Genomic DNA, 14,700 nt, shown 5'->3' on the forward strand with positions numbered 1-14,700 from the left:
AAATGTTGCAATTAGTTTTAAGTGCACTAAAATCTGCTGCTGGTCAGAAATATAAGGCTTACATAAATAAATATATATGTGAATGTATATATTTCATGTAATAAACTCTAATTTTTTTGATCAAAAGATTTAATATAAGCGCATTTTCCAAAAATTTAAAACTTAAACAAATGCAGTGCAACCATGCAATGCTGTTCGTTTTTATGTATTTTGACATTTTTCCGTCATGCTTTGACTGCCAGAAAATACACACTTTCGGACTAGCTAGCCTCGGTCGAATTCGGAGTGGGAATGTTTTTCTCAAAATGGCGCTCGGTCAGTATAACGAGTAGACAGAATAGATGACGCGAAAAAGTGAAAATTGACAACAAAAACGTGATATTTTTGTAAAAATTTTAATTGCAAAGTCTACCCAAGAACTTTCTTAATAACGGTGAAGTGAAGTTTATTACGTGAATCCATAAAAAGTGTGAAAAAATTGAAATTCTACATAAAGTCAACGTAACGAGTTGCAGGAGAACGCGACGAGTCACGCAAGGCAGCGACAGCGTTGGGCAACGGCGCACAGAACGACCGGTCGAGCCGTTTTGCCGTGCAGCCACAACACGGTCGTAATCCAGCTAGATACATAACGCAAGACAAAGTACATATTTGTGGTGCTCCACTGGTTTGCGAATACTAAGTGAGCGGGTTTCGGTGTAGTACGGGACAAGTAAAAAAAATCCCCAAACTAGAAGTTTTTTCGCACTGCATATAACACCAATCGGAAGCAAAGCAAGTGCGTTTTGTTTTTGTATTGTTGTGGGGAAGCGTTGAGACATAATCGGCATTGAAATTTTAGATAAAGCATTATTATACATTTTATTCAGCGATGAACGGGTTATGCACTAGACTAGCAATTTATTGTGTTTGGTGTGTGTAATATGATTTTTTAATGCCTCCGCAGGCAACTCGTCGAAATGTAATATTTTTGGCGCTGCATATCTAGGTATATATATTTTGTTTTCGTATGCAATTTTTTCTGCTTTATGGTGTTAAATTGCAACCCCACAACAATAGAATGTTTCTTGCTCTTTATTATACTTGTGTATTCTTATATTTAATCAATTTCGTTCAACAGTCTTAATCACACATTTACTACAAAAACTTTTCGTACATCAATATGGATCCCAATTCAAGTCCCTGGTCCTATGCTTATAATCGCATTGTGCCATCTGCCTCCAGCACTGGATCTGCAGAAGATTTTCAACATCCACACTTGGCGCCTGCCCAATCTTTATTTCTACAGGCAGCACATTCTGGTATAGCTGCTAGCTTTAATGCCGCAGCTGCTGGCAGCGGAAGTTTTGTATCACCTTCACCCATTGGCGGATATAATCCAGTCTTTCAACAAATCTACCATCATGCGGCTGCAGCTAGTGCACAACCAAAACCAGCCCACTACGCCTCAAGTGCTGTAAATACACCAGTGCGTCAAATACAAATACCATCAACGTTAGATAAGCAATTGACGAATTTTCAAAATCAAGCCGCTGTCGCTGTTGTATCTTCAGCTGCCGCTGCAGCAGCAAATAATGCTGCTTCTAATTACTATGGTGAAAATTCCTCATCGAGCGGTGCTTCGCCATCGCCCACAACATCAGCAATTACATCAACAACGCTTAGTTGGAATACACCGATGATATCCAATACATTTCTGGCAATGCAACAACAACAGCAACAGCATCAGCAAACGCAACAGCAGCAACATCAACAACAACAAGCGCAACAACCACAGTTGAATTTAGTGGCCGAGAAGGTGGTGAGTAGTATGTTGGGGAGTTTGGTTTTAAGTCTGAATGCAAAGCCTTTATATTTGTTTAAATTTCAATTACGGCCTGAGTTCTTTATTTGTTTAAACTTGCTGCTCAATTTTATAACCTTTGAAGCTTTGTATAGAGGTGTAAAGACTGGGCTGTATACGATTCTACTCTCTTTTAGTCAAATTCTCAGGTGCTTTATACTAATAATTAATGTAAGATCGAAAAATAATGAAATTGTATTATATTATTGATTTTGTTTTATTTTTTTCAAACACTTACACTGAGAGTTACAAAACCAACCTGTAATGGATAGTACATTGATTTCTCTTCTTAGTTCTCTTTTAATATGATTAATATTTAAAGTAAAACTTTAAAATTTGGAAAATTTTAACAGAATTCAAAAGATTCTAAAAGTATATAAGTCTACATAGATTTCACATAAGCTTATTCAACTATTATTGTTCAAGAAAAGAAAACTCCTTTTACTGCATATGAAATCTCCGCATACGTATGCGTACATACATTTATTAAATCATAAATATAAAAATTCACCGAAAACTCGAATAATATATAACATCATCTACAGTCACAAACACATATAAACTACAGTCAAATAAAATCAATTGAATTCTTGCGACGCCTGTGTTGCACATTTTCAGCAAATCAAACAGGAGAAGCCATCCGACCTAAAAGCCTATAATGATATACTTTTATATCAGACGCAACTACATCAACAACAACAACAGTTGCAACAGCAACAACAACAACAGCAAGATGAAATTAATGCTACAATTGACAATGATGCTGAAATGTATTGTACTATTGATGGTAAAAATTATAAAATTGTACGCAAAGGTCAACAACAACAACTAATACAAGTCGATCAAATACATCAGAACGATGTAAATAGTTCATATGCTGCTGGCAGCACAACACCAGCACTCACAGTTGCTGTCGATAATGCTGTCTCACCACATGTAATTGTCTATAAGACAGGCAGTGGTGGTGGTGCTGAATCGCCGGCCTTGCGTCGTAATATTGCAGGTGCAGGCTCACCAGCTTCAGCCACAGTTGCTTATTCGTCTGTGATACAAAGTACACCGCAACAACAGCAACAGCTGCAGCAGCATCAACAACAACAACAACAACAGCAACACGTTTCAGCGTGTTGGACTAAAATCGAAGATACCAATGGTTCGGCGGACGGTGGTGCTAGTACGGAAGATGTGAAAAATGTTTTGCAATTACAAGTGAAACAAGAAAATCGTCAATTGGGTTATGTCACAGATAATGATGTGGGCGAAAGTTTGATATTCAATTTGCCACCTGGACTTGAAATTAAACAAACTCTGTATAATCCAAATACGGGTGCTCCAATTAGTAATTCGACTGTGTTGCAGCATACGCAACAACAACAAGCACAAGCTCAAGCGCAGCAACAGCAGTTGTTAGCGCAGCAAAATTTGTTCAATAATCAAAAATTGCAGCAACAACAACAGCAGCAACAACATGTCGAAAAGCAACGACGCCAGCATATGGTGGCGAATATGTTGGTATCGCCTACGGCGAATACAAATAATCAACAACAACAGCAGCAGCAACAACAACAAACTTCTTCCTCCCAAGCGTCACAGATTCAAATCATACCCAAGGTTTGTATTTTATGATTTTCGATTTGTATATTTTCTTGAAGCCTTTTGTTAAATTGTTCCCTGCATTCTATGCATCTTTTATGTGCTTTAATTGAATTTGATTGTTATTACAATTTTTTTTCGCTAATATTTTTTTTTTTTATTTACTTTTCTTTATTTACGTTTGCTTTTAACATCTAACACACAAACTACTAACACTTGACGCACTCATTCTATTTCATTATATATATATATATATTATATATATAAAAATATTTAATTGCGCTGTGCTTAAGTGCGTATGCAATGTTTTTCCATAAGTTGAGTTCAGTTCGAAAAAGCTGAATAAATAAAAAAAGGCATCATCTCAGTTGTGTAAAATTGAAAATATGCTAAAGGGTGTAAATGTCACATGAAACTTTTTAACTGCAAACAGTTGTATAATAAAAAAATATTTATGTTGCTGTTGACAATTGGCTAATATTATCTTTAGTAAAGCAACCATTTCATCATTGCATAGCTCGTTGTTTAGGTGATTTGGTTACAACACTTTTTCATTTCATGTGTGCGTTTTTATTATTTGATATTGATTAATTAAAATCACATAATGCTTAAATAAGATTTAAAAAAAAAACACATTTTTAGTGACTTCACGTTTTCGAAATGCTTTCATATTAACCGGCATTAATATAACTAAAGTTGTTAAAACTTTATTAGAATAAAGAAATAAGAGCACATATGCATAGAAAACTTGAAAATTTCTAAAATATTATGGTAAAATTACCGAAAAATTAAATAAATATTTTTTTTTCAAGGCACACATTTATTTGTTTGTATACAATATCAAAAATTATTATAGTATTTAATATTTCAATTTATTCTGTACTTTTTTTCAACGAAAATCTTTTTTTTTTTATTATATTTTTTTTTTATATTTTTTTTTATTTTTTTTTTTAATTTTTTTTTTGTGTTTGCAAAAATTTTATTTACACATTTGGTGACAGCAAACACCCGTTAATATATATACAGCATAACCTAATACTAAATTACCGTTATTTTATAGCTAACCTACACTTTTTTTTTGTTTATTTTCCTTTATTTTCTGTAATATTTTTATTCCTTTAACGTTGCCACCTTTTAACTGTGCTCATCTAATCGATTTTCATTTCTGTTTAACAAAAGGGAGTGAAACTAAACAAAACGAATTTGTATGTATTTGAACCTGTGACGTTTATTTCCAAGCTTTTGAGGAAGTTGCGTATAAGACGGCTGCTATAATATATAAAAATATACCGTTTTTAGTGGCATTGCAAATAAGTGGAAATACTCTACAACTGATTATGGCTTTTTTGACATTTCTACTCGATCCTAATGTTACCCTACAACATTTGCACAATTTTAATATTTCATCATGATTAATTACAGCAAAACATGCATTTTTTATTTGACAATTAGTTTTTTTTTTTTTTTAATATGGAGAAACATTGCAGTACACCAGTGTTAGGTTTTGTGTGAAAGCAAGTGTAGTCGTTTAAGTAAAATCTGTGTGTTAAAAATAAAAGCATGCATCCACTGTGTCTAAAAATGTTTAATCTAGCCTTGATTTGTGTTTACGAATTTAATGTATTTTTTTTTTATTAATTATTATTTAATATATTTTTTTTTATTAATTATTATTTAATATATATTTTTATTAATTATTAATTAATATATTTTTTTATTAATTATTAATTATTAATTAATATATTTTTTTATTAATTATTAATTAATATATTTTTTATTAATTATTAATTAATATATATATTTTGTTTTAATCATTTAATTTTTTTTAATTATTAATTTTTTTTAATTAAATTTTTTTTTAAATTATTTAATTGTTTTTTTTTTTTAAATTATTTAATATTTTTTATTATTTACTATTATTTAAATTTTTTTTGTCATTATTACTTAATAATTTTTCGGTTTTTCATTTTAATTCTATATTTTGTTTATTTTATAGTTCATTATTATTTATATTTGTTTTTAATTTCTATTAATATTGTCATAATTCTTATCAGTTTTACAATAATAGGTCAAAAGTAAAAAATTTCCTCTCCTATCACTCCTATTACTTCATTCAGCAGAGACTCGCAAATTTCTTCAGTATAAATATTGCATTAGTACCTTAGAGCTGCATTTCATATACATAGTTCATAAATAAATTTTGGATATCAATTATTTTTTTATTCATATAACAAATCAATTATTTTTCAGCTAAACATTTTGTTTTCACGCTATCTACATTTATTTATAAATATTTAGCGTGGGTTTACATCACTAAAAACTTCTACATCTTCTCACCATTGCAGGTTGAAGTGGAGCCGCCAAAGCAACTGCCTGCGAAACCTGCCAAAACACCGCGCAAGCGTCAACCGAAAAAGACGCTCGTTACGAACGACTATGCGACGGTGCGCAGCCCACAGCAGGATGTGGTGCAGCATCAGCAACAACAGCAAGCACAACAACAACAACAGCAGCAACAGCATCATCAGCAGCAACAGCAGCAGCAACAACAGCAGCAACAGCAACAACAACAACAAGCTACCTACTATGATTTCAATAGTAAATGGAATACGCCCTTGAAGATCGAGAACAATACGCCGTCGCCGGTTGCGCAAGCGCCCGCCATTAGCATACCGACCTATGTAAATCCACATGCCGCACAACAGCAACAGCAACAACAGCAGCAGCAACAACAACAACAGGTGCAGCAGCAACAGCAACAGGTGGCAGCGCAACAACAGCAACAAATACCGCAACCAGCGCATATGCAGTCATCGCAAGCGCAGTCGCAGGCGCATCTCACGAATTTATCTTCGTACTATTCGAGCACATTTCCACAACAAATTGCTTCACAGTACACGGCATGCATGCAGCAGAATGCAGCCACAGCTGGCGCCATACCACATACGCTTTATAATCTCAATCAACCACAGCAACAGCAGCAGCAACCGCTGCAACAGTCACCGCCACAGCAGCAGCAACAACAACCACCTACACAACCGCCACAGCAGCAGCAGCAACAAGCGCAGGCGCAGGCGCAAGTACAAGCACAACTACAGCAACATGCGCCACAACAGCAGCAAACGCAACAACAACAACAGTCCAACGCAGATGCACCGCCCGCTGCCAATGATCCGAGCAATAAAGTGATTGTGCCCAATATCGAAGAGGAATTGGACTTTCTCACCGACGCTGTAGCGCCCAAACAGGGCTATGCGAACTCTGCAACGAACTTGAACAATAGCAATGGGCGTAGTGCCACAAATTTCGGCATACGTCATCCCCAAACGGAGGCACAAAGTGTTGGCAGCACGCCAGCGGTCCATGCGCTCACTAATAACGGCCTAACAGCGCCGGCGGCGGCGACGGGCGCAACGTTAGGCAATAGTATTGTACCGGGTAGCGAGCGTAGGCCGGTTGTTGGCACTTCGATTGGCGAAAAAAAGACACAGTTCATGGATAGCTATTTGAAGTTCCTGCAGGGTGAGCGTGACGATTCGCCACCACCAGCTGTGGTTAAAAGTGGCCGCAAGGTGAACTATCAACGTTCGCCGGGTGGCAATACGGCAAAACGTACAAAAACCGGCAATGGCAATAACGAGGAGGCGGCAAGCGCTGGCGCGACTGGGCAAACGAGCGAGCAGCAGGCAAACCAGCAACAAGCAGGCGTTGTTGATGAACAAAATCCCGGTTTGTCGGCTGATGATGCGCATCGTATTAAAATACTCTCACAAACGCAGATATTGCCGAAGAAGCGACCACAGGCGCATATGGCGGCGGCGGCGGCAGCAGCTGCTGCTGCCGAGACATCAGCTGCAGCCACAGCGAGCACAGCGTCGGTCATACAGCATCCAGCTGAGCAGCAGCAGCAGCAGCAGCAACAGGCGCAACAACAGTTACAACAACATCAGCAGCAGCAGCAACAACAGCAGCAGCAATCATTCCGCCCATATGGGCAGCAGATTCCGACCCAAACACAACAACCGCAACAGGCGCAACAACAACAGCAACAACAGCAGCAGCAGCAACATCCACAACAACAGCCACAGCAACAACAGCAACAATACTGTGCACAATTGGGGTTTAGCGGTGGTGGTGGCGGTGGCGGCGGCAGCAGTCAAGGTATGTTGCCTGACCAACAAAATTCCTCCAGTACTACCACTACTAGTAATACGATAGCACCCACCGCTGCCGCTGCTGCTGCAGCAGCTGCCGCTGGCGTAACGGCCGGTCATCATCATCCTTTAATAAATTTTCTGTGGCCTTGGCATTGATGAGCGCGACTGTGCGTTGTTGTGTTGCAAATTTGCTGACTGTTTTAATTAGTTGGCTGGTGGCGCATGCGCAGTCGGTAGCGTTGAGATGGTGAAGACAAAAACAAAATGAAAATGTATCACAAGCGCGTGGTTGTGGTGAGAAAATAAGCTCACACCCACCCATATCTCTCCTATCTCTCTCTCTCTCTCGACCACAATTTTGCGTGGAAAAAGACGCTGCCGCAGCAACGCGAACGTACCCATGCTCGTTCGCGCGCAAAAGACAATTCGTGAACAACCAAAAAAAACACAAAACAGAAAAAAAATGAAAAAATTCAAAGCAAAACCATACGAATGGGTTTGAAGCGTTCTAATTATCGTGCTAATTAAAACATGAATGAAAATAAGAAATTATTTAAAAAATAATAATAATAATAACTAAAATCAAAATTAATGGCAGCAAAAATGATTTGTTACAATACATACATATATAATAGAAAGAAAAAAAAAAAGATACCAGTTGATAAAATGGAATTAAGTATTTTTTGACAAAAGAAGGCAGCAAAGAAACAAAAGTTCTTACTTAAAAAAAACATTTTGTGTTTTTATTTCCCAACCAGATGGATAAAGCATTTCTATGCATGCGAAATGGGATGTTATACTTCATTTACATTGCTCACTTAAAACGCTCTGGCCAAAAAGAAAACCGAAAGTATAAAAAACTTACTAGTCTTCAATTTAAATTGGTTCAATTAATTGAAGTATAAACCAAAAAAGCAGCAAAAATTCAAAAAAAAAAAGAAAGAAATTTTTCAACACATTTTCTTCTAACATCAGCAGAGTGCGCGCGAACGAGCGTTTGGGGCGGAAATTCTAAACTGTTTCACTTACCTATTTCACTTGCGTCAGCGGCCAAGTCACAGTCCAATGATGAGACCGCACATTCAATGTTCAGTCGCCATCACGGCCAAAGCCACCACGAAACATAACTAAATCACATTTAAAATTACTACTCGCACCTCTCTAAACATGCACACACATTCACTTCAATTCCACTTTTATTGTTAAGCAATCACGCTCACTCTAGTACAGCACCTTTAGTCAACTAAGTTTTGTTATAAGAGTTGTAGTAACTGTAGGCAGGACTTAAAGCGCAAATATTTATAATTTAAGTGACAGAGGAGAATTGGGAATGATTCTACTTTACGTTTGTTTTTAAGTGTGTAGAGTATTTTTGAAGTATTTATGGGTATTTAAATTTTTTTTTAATTTTTTAAATTTTTTTTTTTAATTTTAAAATTTTTTTTAAATTTAATTAAAAAATTTTTTTTTAATTTAAAATTTTTTTTTTTTTAATTTTTAAATTTTTTTAAAATAATTTTTTTGTTTTAATTTTAATTTTTTTTTTTTTTTTGTTATAGTTTTTTAATTTTTATTTATTTTTTTAATTTTTATTTATTTTTTTAATTTTTTAATTTTTTTTTTTAATTTTTTTTTTAATTTTTAATTTTTTTTAATCGTTTCAAAGTTTTAAATTACTAAATTTTACATTAATGTTGCTATATGAATGCTAGAATTTCCCACGAAGCACATTTTTTTTAATAAGTCGAGGCTTTCATAAACCGAAACGTTAACTTTGATTGCACCGAAGCTATAATATTCTTCACAAATACAAAAGATGCCATACAAGAATTTGTTTTTAATTTGGTAGTCAATCAATATTCCATGCCAAATTTCGTGAAGATATCTTGTCAAATAATAATGTTTAACATACAAGCACTTGATTGAGTTTGTATGGCAACTATATACAGTGGTCCGATGTCAGCGGTTCCGAATAATGAGCAGCCTCTTGGGGAGAAAAGGGCGTGTGAACGATATCTGACAAACTGAGGGGCAAGTTTGCGTGTATACAGACAGACGAACATAGCTAAATCGACGCAGCTCCTCATTCTGATCATATATATGTATATATATATTTTACAGGGTGTTTGATGTTTCATTTTGGGTGTTACAAACTCAATATACGCTGTTCAGTGTATAAAAATGTTGTAGTCACTCTTTGAAATACTTTATAATAGAAATGAATTGAATTGGAATTAGATTACAGCAACAATTCTTTTGATTATAACCACAATTCTTTTGATTACAATTCTTTAGAATACAATAATCATTCAATTAAATAGCAACAAAATTTTTTTTAGACTACAACAATTCTTTAGATTACAACAATTCTTTAGATTACAACAAATTACAACAACCAATCCTTAAATTACATGGACAATGTTATTTCGCATTCGAAACCCTTCGTATAAAGTTTTAGACAATTGAGATCTGCTCTATTACCACTACATAAACGTGTGCGTCCACCTTTTTTTTTTAAAAACCCTGTTTAGTATCTGAGGTATACATTTTAGTTTAGTTAATCATATTTCTCTTTTGCATACATAGGTTGCTCAACTGGATAAACGCTTTAAACTACTCTCACCTTGTCGTAAGAGATCTATGTATATAACTGTATATACACATATATAGCATAACGGGAATTTCACTTGCACCATTGTCTATAACTCCATAAGAACTCTCTCATTATAAACACTTCTAACCGTCATACCTAACAACACACATTCATTCACCCATCTAACCACAACACGTATACACTCACCACATCAAACAGAACTTTGTTCCTGTCCTTACCATTTGCATTACGGCTTGACTTGCCTCGTCTTTTAGATCCACTCACATTGCCGCCACGACGCGAGCAAGGTCTACGCAAAGCGAAACAGACGAGCATGCATGCCATGTTCATGAGTACGGGCACAGCAGGTGGCGCTAGCGGCAGCGGTATGGCCGATAATGAAGATCAAGAGCCCGATGAATTCGCGGACTCCGATACGGATCCCGTTTGGACGCCACAAGACGATGATGTAAGTTTGTGTTAAGTTAAGTAACACGAATTTTATATTTATATATCAAAAATTCACAAATATTTGGCTTTCAGAGCGATGAGGGCGGTAGAAGCTATCGTCGGAAGACATCGCGTAGAAATAAGAGTGCACCGCGTAAAACTACTTATAATCAGCAGCCGGAGCAACAGCAACAACAAACGTCGCTCAATCAAGTACAACCACAACAGCAACAACAACAACCGCAACAACAACAGCCACAGCAGCAGCAACAGTTGACGCAACAACAAAATGTTGATGGTTATACACCGAATAAGGCCAATGCATCATCGTATGCCAACGCCACGCACGATGCGGACAATTTTAAGGTACACAGTTCGCTACTTTATTAATACACTTCTTTTCTAGAAAGCAACGTTCAAAAAACTGACAAAACTTCGATTTTGTTAGTGTTTGTTTAAAAAAATTTACCGCCAAGTACTCAAGCCTCTCATGATACTAGTAAAATAGCTTACTGTTGTATGTCGGGATCGATAAGAGTTAAGGTTAACACTATAACAACAACGATTACATCTCCCAGCTAGAGTTTCGATAAACGATATCAGCAACTTACCAAGGCAGTCGGGTCTACAAAACCTTGTCACCGCCCACTTTCGAAAAAGCTTTTATACTTCAGAAACCAATTTAGTTAAAATAAAAAAAAACCTTCATTCATAGCTCTCTTAATTATTACTATTTGTAATACAAAATATTTAAAATGAAGCTTATTACATAACCTTAGATTTTTGTCCCACATGTGGAAATTGATTCAGAACTTTCAACTGGTCACAATATACCGAATATATTGACTGACTTGTGCAATTGAAAAAATGTGTCTGATATCCTATTAAAATTGATAAAATCGGTCCATAACCACGCCCATTTTCTACAATATATAACGAGATTTTTTACTCTTCACATTATTATGCTTTGTAATAGAAAATTTTAAAAATTAAACTCAACACATAACCTTACATTTTAACACAAAAAGCTTTAAATCGGTGCAGATTCCTTAGCACACTTATATCGAATATCGACTTGAATTTCTGTTCGAATTTGTATCTATCTTATTTTCCTTTCTTGTCTTATGTTTAAACTTCCATTTTCTGCCCACAGACCGGTGATTTCATTGTACTCCGTTCCGATTTGGTCAACGACTGGCCGATCATCTGGCAAGTGGACACCCAATGTATTCTACAAAAATATGAGCCATTCTGCCAGAATGGCAAAATGTTCTATCGCAACATGTCAATGGTAAGCGAAATAATTCAGCAATTATTAAAAATATAACTAAATTTCTCGCTTCCCCTACCCCACAGTATTCATCATGGAATCTTGACTCAAAGAAGCTATATGTTAAGGCGCCCGTACGCATACAAGTGCAATCGCACAAGGAGACTATTGTGGAATTTATGCGTTCCGAGCTGTTAGCCGACGATACCGAGCAATTTATTGAGAAAATTATGGAAGACTATTTGCGTTATCGTGATAACTTCGAAATTTACATACAAACAATGATATCACAGGTGCTGGATCCAAGCTTTTTCTTGGAAATAACTAGAGAAAAGGGTGAGTAGGCTCGCTATTGAATTATTTTGAGACTACTAACTAATTTTCTTTTTTTTTTTCACCACACTCACCACTAGATGAATACTTTTTGGGCAGCGTACGCATTATCGATAGCATAATGGATAATTGTAAGCGTAAATTACTCTCCATTACGCCATGGACGCGCAGTATTATCGTTTCAATTGAAACTTATCCCAAGTGTCATGTATTCACCGAGTGGGGACAAAATAATCTGACACAGAAAAATTGTGGCGGTTGTCATCAGCCAGGCATATCGGTGCGCTTTCTGCTGTTTGGTAATCCCTATCATGCCAATACGATGCAACCGGTGCCCGTGGATACGCGCTTGGCTTGTGAGAAGGTAGGCCTGCAGCTATTTTATTTATTATATTATTGTCTTTTATTATATTATTTTTTTTTATTATATAATTTTTTTTTATTATATTATTTTTTTTTTTATTATATTATTTTTTTTTTATTATATATTTTTTTTTTATTATGGCATCTTTATTTGCTTATCCACCAGGACATACTGTTGTGTCGCATTTGCGCTGCCCGTGCTGATATATTCCATAAGATTGCTCATGAAAAGTATAATTTGTATATACATTGTTCGTCACGTGTTGGTGAACAACAACAAGAATATCCGGGCAAATCGTCAACGGAAATTTTAAACGATCTACTAGCCGAACACAATTGGGTGGATGAGGTGTGTATGCCTTCATTCAAGTTGCTATAACAGCAGTTTCTAACTTTACAACTTGATTTATTTTACAGTTATTCCGCAATATGCGCAACTCCTGGGCTGAGGTGGAAAGTTTAGAACGTCAAAAACGTTTTCGTGAAGTCTCACAATAAAATTAATCTACTGTAATATGAATATATATTTAATAACTACGCATCAGCAACGCTGGTATTGGTGCTCATACATATGTACATGCTGAATAAATTCAGCCGATAAGTTGCCGTGCAATAAACAGCCCAGCAAGAAAAACTAACGAAATTCCTTATACAATTCTAACTACACCGAAGCAAAAGTGCAGAAACAAAATTAATGCAATGAATAAAGTATAATTAACGTAAATGTTAGCAGAAATTAATATTCTTGTACCAACTGTTATTAGCGCGTCTGAGCCAGCGCAAACTTATGCGCCTGCAAACAACGTACAGGTGTGCGCTAAGCGGCGTTTTTAAGCGCCATGCAAAATACAAATCTATATAAAAAGTATAAAATAGCAGTTACTAAGTATCTAAATACATATATTACATACTACGTATACAAATACATATACATATATACAATACAGTTTAGCATATAATATGCATTTTTTTATGTGCATAAGCATAAGTTAACCTAAAAATTGGTTGACAAGCATTATTGTAGTTTACATGTTTTTTTAATAAGTTTAGTATAAAAATATTTACTATTTCTATTTTTACGAATATAAATATTTTCGTTTTGGTGCGCAAGGCTTGGTATGTGCTCATGTGCGCGTTTTGGTTTTGAGTGGAGAAAATTGTTAATTTCATAAAATGCGGTGTGTTTAAAATTTATTGAGTTTAAATCTAGATTGCAAGAATTTCTTTAAATTCCTTTTTTTAAAAATTTGTATTTTTTTAATTTTTGGTTTTTTTAATTTTTGTAAGTTTTTGAAGTAAAAAAGTGCGTGACACCATTGTTTTTTTATTTTTGTTTAAACATTTTTTTCACATCTTTGTCTTGTTTTTTTTTATTAAAAAATTTTTTATTTTATTTCCAAATTTTTTTTTATTAAAAACTTATTTTCAAAATTTTTTTTATTATTTTATTTTATTTTCAAAATTTCTTTTATTATTTTATTTTATTTTCAAATTTTTTTTTATTAAAAACTTTTATTTTTTTTATTTCCTCTTTTAATTTTGGTTTTAAAAATTTTTATTTTGTTTAAATGTTTATATTTTAAATTGTTAATATTTTGTTTCAAAATATTTTTTTTTCTGTTACAAAAATGTTTTTATTTTTATTTTTCTGTTTCTGTTTCAAAAATGTTTTTTTTTTCTGTTTAAAAAAATGTATTTTTCTGTTTAAAAAAAAAATGTATTTTTCTGTTTCAAAATTGTGTGTTTTTGTTTTGTTTCAAAATTTTTATTTTGTTTAAAAAGTATATATTGTTAATTTTTTGTTTAAAATTTTTTTTTTATTTCTATTTCAAGTTTTTTTTTTATCTTTTCGGTTTCTGTTTCAAAAAAATTAATTTCTCGTATGGTTTTCTACTAAAAAATAATTTTAAAATAGTTATAGAGCTATAAAAAACAACAAGAAATAAAACTAAATTTTAATATCTATGCTTTAACCTTTTTTTTTTGTAATTTAACCAATAATATCAAGCCTTGCGTTCACTAAATGCATTAAACTATTTCGTTTTCCACCGCATTTTCAAATTTTCATAAGCAAATACTTTATTTTAAACGTAAATAA

The 14,700-nt window shown here is 34.3% G+C and overlaps 1 protein-coding gene across 4 annotated transcripts; it reads left to right on the top strand.

Annotated features, from left to right (window-relative positions):
• Positions 1 to 236: 236 nt before the first annotated feature.
• On the top strand, positions 237 to 13,342 carry LOC106618037 (putative uncharacterized protein DDB_G0271606). 4 transcript variants are annotated; one of them, XM_036358074.2, is made up of 11 exons: positions 237 to 778; positions 1,121 to 1,801; positions 2,462 to 3,454; positions 5,782 to 7,597; positions 10,462 to 10,655; positions 10,730 to 11,002; positions 11,790 to 11,927; positions 11,993 to 12,242; positions 12,320 to 12,603; positions 12,769 to 12,951; positions 13,020 to 13,342. In XM_036358074.2, exons 2-11 carry the CDS (start codon positions 1,163 to 1,165, stop codon positions 13,098 to 13,100), a joined length of 4,851 nt encoding a protein of 1,616 aa, XP_036213967.2. In that variant the 5' UTR covers positions 237 to 778; positions 1,121 to 1,162; the 3' UTR covers positions 13,101 to 13,342. The 4 variants fall into 4 exon arrangements, with proteins under 4 accessions (XP_036213967.2, XP_036213969.2, XP_069967888.1 ...); XM_036358075.2 differs by lacking the exon at positions 237 to 778 and adding an exon at positions 785 to 988; XM_036358076.2 differs by lacking the exon at positions 2,462 to 3,454 and having other exon boundaries at positions 238 to 778.
• Positions 13,343 to 14,700: the final 1,358 nt, after the last annotated feature.

Source organism: Bactrocera oleae, chromosome 6 (genome assembly GCF_042242935.1).
Source record: "Bactrocera oleae isolate idBacOlea1 chromosome 6, idBacOlea1, whole genome shotgun sequence".
Taxonomy (NCBI): domain Eukaryota; kingdom Metazoa; phylum Arthropoda; class Insecta; order Diptera; family Tephritidae; genus Bactrocera; species Bactrocera oleae.